Source organism: Acinonyx jubatus, chromosome C2 (genome assembly GCF_027475565.1).
Source record: "Acinonyx jubatus isolate Ajub_Pintada_27869175 chromosome C2, VMU_Ajub_asm_v1.0, whole genome shotgun sequence".
Classification (NCBI taxonomy): domain Eukaryota; kingdom Metazoa; phylum Chordata; class Mammalia; order Carnivora; family Felidae; genus Acinonyx; species Acinonyx jubatus.
The window spans coordinates 144,256,955-144,264,800 of record NC_069384.1 but is presented as its reverse complement, the minus strand read 5'-3'; the positions used below and the strand labels follow the sequence as shown (position 1 = coordinate 144,264,800).

The window sequence follows — 7,846 nt, the reverse complement described above, 5'->3', positions numbered from 1 at the left end:
CCACTCCCCAAAGAACTATCTGATCAAAACATCACTAGTGCTGAGGTTTAGAAACCCAACGTAGAGGGCAGGCACCTGGGTAGCCCTGTCAGTGGAGCAACTGACTCCAACTCAGGTCATGATCTCGCGGTTCATGGGTTCGAGCCCCACATTGGGCCATCTGCTGACAGCTCAGAGCCTGGAGCCTGCTTTTGGTTCTGTGTCTCCCTCTCTCTCTGCCCCTCCCCTGCTCATACTCTCTCTCTCTCTCAAAAACAAACATTAAAAAAATAAAGCCCAATATTTAGAACTGTAACTATTTAGAACTCAGTTAATAACTTAGAAGAAGCCATTGAATCTCTGAGATTCCAAAACTGGAAGGCCAAAGGTTGGGCAGCAAATCACAGACATTGTTACCAGAAATCCTTCCAGCAAGGACCTGGAGCCAACTGTCTAAGGCGTAGTCATCTGGTGATGAAGATAAACTGATTAAAAGCCCTAAGTAAGATGCTGTGGATGAGTAGAAAGGAAGAGGGAGGAAGCATAAGTGACAATAGTCAAAAAGATAGTCAAGGCCCTGCTATGCGAGGGAAAGAGCCTAGAAGACAAAGTCATGTGAATGGAGGCAGTTTCTGGGCCTCCAGGCAAGATGGCAGCCAGGAGACGTAGTGACTTCACGTCCCGGTCACCAATGACATTTGGTGCATCTCTTGTGATGGAACTTTTGTGATTGCTTTTTTAAAAAAAGGACTTGAGACTGCCACTTGAAGAAGACGACAAATTGGAAAACTTGTGACTTTTCCCACAATAACCGAGTGTGGTTAAATGGCTTAATCACGATGAACAGGATCAAAAGGTAGGAAGCTGACCTGAGTATTTTTGCTTTATTCCATCTAATAAACATTTTATTTATATAAAAGACAAACGATGCATAGAATGAAAATAAGTGCTTGAGACATTTGATATAAAGAGTATATAGCATTCACATTCCTATTTTAATACATGAGTACTGAAGTGTTCCATAAAAGAATAAAACTTTCCCTTTATGTATAGTAGTAAAAAAAAAAAAATCAGTATTTTTAGGAACTACAGAATGTTATTCCTTGGTCTTTTTCTTGACAAGGAAAAAAAAAAAGCCACAGTATCATCTGACACTACATTCCAGTTTATGCTGATGACCACCCAGAAGTGATAAAGCTCTTTTGAATCTTGGAAAATCCCATTAATGGACCAGTATTCTAGAAATTCACCACTAGAGGTCAATGAGCAACAGCTATTGGGACAGCATCTAAGCCCTAAGGTGCAAAGGAATTTCCGGGCACTTCCAAGGTACTGCAGACAGACTGTCCCGAACTCTCTCAGCCCACCCCCACTGAGAAGGGTGCCTACAAGGTTCATCTAATCCCAAATCTCAGCCTATCTGCTAAAACTTCAATGAGAGGAGACCTTCCAAAATCCAAATGGAACTGATTTGCTCACTGCCAGTCCTAATATTCCTATTTGGCTGAAAATAGGTAGCTTCAACAACATTAAAAAAGAGATTATTTGCAGCATTAACATGTGTTTGTGGATTAACAAATTCCTATGGAGTATTAAAGCTCATTCTTTGTTCTTGCCCATTCGGACACAGACTTCCTAAATGCAAAAGGGACTGTGTCCCACATTCAAGTCCTTGCTAGCAAATCCTGCAAAGGGCGGGGAAGGCTGGTATGGTGGAGAGACTGATAACCCTGGCAAAAGCTTCTAGGTAAGAGCTCCCCTCCGTAATGCGCAGGGGAAAGCTCTTAACATATAGGCAAAATAGATTTGGCTTAACTGGGACCACTTGAGGGAGTCCCCTTCAGTCCAGAAAAACGCACCAACTTAAAATCTTAACACCAGACCAGGAAGAGAGAGGCAATCAAACTCATATGATCTAACCAGAGAATGGCTGACGTAACGCACATTTCTTACAAGGGGCCTTGGTTACGGGCAGGTTTCATTCCTAGCCTGGGATGGGGTGGGCAGTGGAAAATGCCAACGTTTACAGCGAGAAGTAAAGCAGCTTTAAAAGTGTGTCCACACCTTTGTCTTGTGAATAATGTGGACTGGGGAGAACTGGAAACCATCTGCTATCTGTCTTCACTTGGGAGGATCCAGATTTTCTGTTTTGCAAAATCTCCAAATATTTAAAAAGTGGCTCAATTTTGTTCAACGCTGTGCTGGCCAAGCAAAACACATGTTCAGAGTGCCTGAGGAAACAGCTCTGACCATGGCAGTGTCATGCAGCTCGAATCCTTCTGACTAGGCCAACAAGTACTGAAGCATCCAGGAGCCCATAGAGATGGAAACTCTTGGCGTTTGCACAGAAAGCTGGAGACTCAAACCGAGCCTGATGAGAAAATGAACACAACGAACCCTCGGCAGGAGACGTATTCCCTTTAAGGAAAGGGAATCTGGGTGAGAGGAGAGAAGAGTAACATAGATATGGCAGGGGGATTAACAAACAGAAAGAACGATCTGTCATTAGTAGACTATGCGGCCACTTCCTAAGTGGGGAAATCTGTTCTGATTTTTGTGCCCGTGAAGCCTGGGAAGCTAAAAGCTCTTGGAGATGGGACAGGGTTTCTGTGCTGGTCGAGGAAGGTGACTCACAAACCGATCGTGGGCTTGAAGCTCAAGTGAGAAGTCCAGGAGACCCAGTCTCCCAGGATCTGGTCCCCAAACAGCGTGACTCTAATTAGCTCCATGGCCAGAAAAGGAGCTAATTCCACGTGCACGGAGTTATTAGTTTGCAAAAGCGAGTGCAGCGTGGCCACGGCTGGCTCGGAGCCTCGGAGCCCCTCTCCTGATGCAGAGCCCCCACCTTGTGTAGTCAGAGAACCAGCGCACGTGTGATTGTCAAATGCTAATGCTGTCACGGATCCCTTCCTTCTGTGCCTGGTTCCGGAGCGCTCCAAACAAACCAATTTCCTGGGATGTTTGATCTTTTTTCCTTGTCTCTTTCCAGAGTATGGCTGTATATATATATAGATATAGACATATATAGATATATATAAAACATAGCTATTCCATATTTATATACAGGCATTAATAAAGTGCACGTTATTGGCTATTGTAAAAATCAATCTCATTTCCTGAGGAAGTGCTAACACAGCTTATCCTATGACAATGTCAAAGGCGTAGAATGCTTCATGATACCCACTCCCTGCCGCTGGTGTTTCTGCTCACGCCCACAGCTCAAGGGGAGGGGAGTGGCCCCCGGGGCCTCCAGGAAGCATTGGTTCAGGGTCAGGGGCAGCTTCCCGCTGCCTCTGTTCTTTGGTGACAGGGGCAGCCTCTTTAGATCAGCGCAGCCTGCCCCGAGAGAGCTATTTGGTAGTGTTCAACGAGCCATCTTCGGGAATCTTCTCCTCGGAGCAGCTCCTCCCCGAGAGCCTGTCCAGGTGCTGCAGTTCACTGAAGCGCTCTGCCACGCACTGGGCCGTGAGCCGGGCCTCCGGGTCATGGTCCCAGCACTCGGTCAGAGTCTCGCACACCATCTGGATGCCCTGCGGTGGGAGAGAAGCCACAGAAGTCACAGTCACGCGGAGCTGCTGGTCTGGGGGGCTCCTGCTGACCTCGCCCCTGCGGTGCTGGCTGGGTGCCAGCCCCACGTCCCGACTGAGCACCCACGAGGCGGGGCCGGCCACTCGCCGGTGGACCAAAGGGGCGTGCGCCGTCCTGGAAGCCTGCTCTACCCATCCGCTCCTGCGCCATGGCATCACGACAGGTCGTGAGATGGAGAGCCAGCACGTCTGATCGCGACAAGGACTCTCCAGGAGGCCTCTGAGGTGCAGTAGCATCCCCGATACCGGAAAATTCCCATGAAGTGGCCCCTGACACCCTGTCACGCCTTCCTATTTCTTTAGAGCAGTTTTTGGCCTTATTGTTTAGGGTGGTCTTAGGTTCATAGCAAAACTAAGTGGAAAGCACAGAGGGTTTCCGAACACCTCCTCCCCTGACACGTATAGCGTCCCCCACTATGGACATCTCACATTGTGTGGTACGTTTATTCCAGTCAAGGAACCAACACGGACACATCGCTACCAACCGAAGTCCGTGGTTTATAGCGGGGGACGTGCTGGGGGTTCTGCTGAATGTACAACGGCATGGAGGCACATGGTCATAGCCCACCGAGTAAGTTCCCTGCCCTACAAGTCCTCTGTACCCCACCACCCCTCCTTCCTCTTTCCCTGAGCCCCTGGAGACCACTGATCTTCCTGCGTCTATGGTTTTGCCTTTTGAGAGCATCTTATAGTTGGAATCACAGACACCTTTCTATTTAAACAGGGTTAAATACCCCAGTCGGAGTGAAGTCCAAACCTTGGGCTGGTTTCCTCCTGTGAAGTCCCACGTTCTCTGGACAGCTTCCGGCAGCTGCCAAGGATGACCCCTCGTGCCCCGCTCCTCCCAGCGACATCAGGCTGCACCCTAGGAAGCAGCTGTCTTTTTAAGTCGGCCGTGCTAGACTCCAGGCTCTGTCAGAGGTTTCGTCCAGCCCCATAAACACGCCGTTCAAAAGGGCCATTTGGGGGCGCCTGGGTGGCTCAGCTGGCTAAGCGTCCGACTTGGGCTCAGATCATGATCTCACGGTCCGTGAGTTCAAGCCCCGCGTCGGGCTCTGTGCGGACAGCTCGGAGCCCACTTCAGATTCGGTGTCTCCCTCTCTCTCTGTCCCTCCCCCACTCGCACTCTGTCTGTATCAAAAACTTAAAAAAAAAAAAATTTAAAAAAAGGAGGGGGTGACATTCAGGAAATGCTGCCCAGTACGGTGGCAAGGGTCTTCTCTCACGGGTGTAATTTTTATTTTGCAGTGCAAACACGTTCATCATTTCAAGTCCTTTTTGGCAACCAAGCAGGCAGGGGTTAAACAGAGAGGCAGACGTAGAGCGTGCGTCCGACAGTTAGAGGCTCCCCATGGTCACTGGTGATCTTTGATACAAGTGGCCCAGGTGGGACGGATATACCCCAGCACCTGCCCCGAGAACCGGCACGTTGCTGTTGAGCATCTACCACAGGTAACTTTCCCAACACACCTAGGAGCCTCTCCTTCCCTTCCTGCCCTGTGAGTGAATTCATGATGTTGAATTAATTGTAAAATTCACCTAATTGACAGTATTGATTGATGGCCTGTTAAGAGTGCAGTGGTACTGTTGGTACACAAGTAACATTTATTTTATTCTGGCCCTGTAATTACAGGCAGTAAATTAAATTAAATATTAAGCATTAACGTGAAATCAATAGGGCAACAAATCTCATTAAAAGAAAAAATGTATTATGCAAATTCTTTCCAGAATTTTATCATCATGAATAATGGCTTCATTACAAGAACCATACAGCAGAGGAGGCAACGGGGTTTGAAAGAAATAACCCCAGTGCCTGCTGACTTCGGAAGGAACACAAAACAGCCTTGCATTTTCAGCCAAAGAGGGTTTGCCCGAAACCCCGGGGAAGCCCTGGGCTACCATGGCCTGGTTCAAGCTCTACCCCGACTTTATTAGGGACTGTCTGCTGAAGTGGCTCCGGGCCAGGATTGGCACCGACCAGGCTTCCGGCTCCATCTGTCTTCCTGATTGTGCGTGATTTGTTGTTTCTGTTGCTTATCTCAATTTGCCTTGCCCTTCGGAAAACCTACGACTTAGCCCAGCCTTCACTGGATAAGGGAATTCTTCCAAAGGAGGCCATCAGAGGGTCTACCCAGGAGAAAGATCAGCTCTGTCCGTGAGACAGGAGCACACGGCTCCCTCTCGTCCTTCCTTCACGCTCTCTCCCGAGTATGTCGCACAGCTCTCTTGCCCTGGCAACCTATCACTCACTTTCTTCTTCTTCTCTGATCTCCGCTCTCGTCAAAATGCCCCCAAACAGAGAATTTGGATAGTTCACCCCGAAAGTCCAGAACCGCTGCCCTTCCACAGATGCCCTTGCCTACCATCTCTTGGAAAAAGAAAAGAAAAAGCAGCAGCCCTGAGGATGCTCCCCACAGACAGATTTCCTATTTGTTCACTTGGACCTTCCTACGTCTCCCGGCTTTCTTTTATTGCAGAGCTGGTGTCCTTCCAAACCCAGTGTGTGCGGCCTGCACACGGCCATGAGCACACGGCACCCGCCCCCCAGTCCCACTGGGGGACAGACTCTGCTTACTTCTCACTCTTAGAGCAGAAGATTCCCAGGAGACGATATTTGGAACCCAGAAGGGAACAAAACATAAACACGCTACGTAAAGGCTTGGGGGGTGAGGGGCAGAGGCTGCAAACAAAATATTTTAACGCCAGACCCAAGCGGGCTTGCGTAATGGGACGACGGCCTGCAAATGATTACTGGAGAGCCCTCTTTGAATGGCGTGTCTGCCGTGTGAATCCACTTTAGTCACATTTTCTCTAGAAACAAAACCTAGCAGGATCGTGGAGCACCAAGCGACCCGCCCTCCGACTGAAGCCCAATATCCTAAAATTCTCTCCCCTACTAGAGGCTACTTCAGACAAATCTGCTTCTCCCTTCAAAACAGCAACTCCTTACCTGGTGGTTGAGCCAGGAGCTAGGAATTTCTGGTCGTCCTCGGTCTCTCAGCACATTGTCCTTCATGCTCTCAACACAGGGATGCTCCCGCACCTTGGAACCAAATGGAGGCTCGTACTCTTTCACCTCTGTTAAAGAGAGCAGGTGAACAAGGCCGCTGAGAAGGGCGTGGGCAGCTTGGGGACAAGAACTAGGTGAGCAGCCTGGCTGAGTACCCTGAGCCACCGAGCATCAAAATATACCTGTGATTCCTCTGAGAGCAATGCTTAAAGAAGAGTGGATTAAAATAAGAAAGAAGGAGTAGTTGTGGAAAGAGCCAGAGAAATAATGGATAATTGTTGAGCTCTTGCTACCTGCTAGGGACTGTGCTAATGGCTGCGGACAGTGAAGAATGGGACCAACAAGGTCCCTCAGCTTACATTTTCAAGCAGGCATTCTCAGGGGGATGATGTTGCCCCAAGAGGGCAACACTGGTTCTTGGGAGGTGGAGAAATCTTACACATTACGATGGTTTGTAGCCCTACAAAGGTCCCTAGGACACACACAGGTTTAATAGGTGGTGGCAAACTTCATGGGGATACCCAGCCTAAAAATGAATGAAATTCTGACACAAGTTACAACCTGGATGAACCTCAAGCATATTATGTTAAGTGAAAGAAGGCAATCACAAAAGGAGAAATATCATCTGATTCCATTTACATGAGGCACCTAAAATGGACTAATTCATAGAGACAGAAGGTAGACTGGTGGTTGCTGGGGACTGGGAGGGTGCGTGTGTGTGGGAGAGAGATGGAGGGTTATTGGTTAATGGGTACAGAGTTTCAGTTGGGGAAGATGAGAAAGTTCTGGAAATAGGTAATGGGGATGGTTAAACATCACTGTGAATGTACTTAATGCTAGTGAATTCTACACTTAAAAATGATTGAGACAGTGAATTTTAGATTATGTATGTTCTTCCCGGAAGGAAAATCACTGATGCAGAGTAAGGATTAAGAAAAAAAAAAAAATGTTGGGGCGCCTGGCTGGCCCAGTCGGTAAAGCATGCGACTCTTGATATGAGGGTCATAGTTCAAACCCCACCTTAAGTGTGGAGCCTACTTAAAATTAAAACACACACACACAAAAGAGAAGAAAAGAAAAAAAATGTCTATAAAGACTCCTAAGGCCAGCAATGATGACAAAAACATGGAGCAATGCTGTTTAGTGGGATCGCAGAGGAGAGAGATTGACAACACATCAACAAACAAAATTTTAAAAGGTAATTTTCTTTTAGCGGTACGTGTGACAAAGATGATCAGAGAGGATATGCTGTTACTCCTTCCCTAGGGCT

The 7,846-nt window shown here is 47.9% G+C and overlaps 1 protein-coding gene across 2 annotated transcripts in view; it reads right to left on the bottom strand.

Annotated features, from left to right (window-relative positions):
* Nucleotides 1-844: 844 nt before the first annotated feature.
* TGFBR2 (transforming growth factor beta receptor 2) overlaps nt 845-7,846 on the bottom strand; it is an 89,670-nt gene continuing 82,668 nt past the window's right edge. For both annotated transcript variants that reach the window (XM_053221554.1, XM_027040856.2), the window contains 2 exons: nt 6,517-6,644; nt 845-3,509 (listed from right to left, as the gene is read on the bottom strand). In XM_053221554.1, the coding sequence (XP_053077529.1) occupies nt 3,330-3,509; nt 6,517-6,644 (308 nt within the window). In that variant the 3' untranslated portion in view covers nt 845-3,329. The remainder of the gene's footprint in view (nt 3,510-6,516; nt 6,645-7,846) is intronic.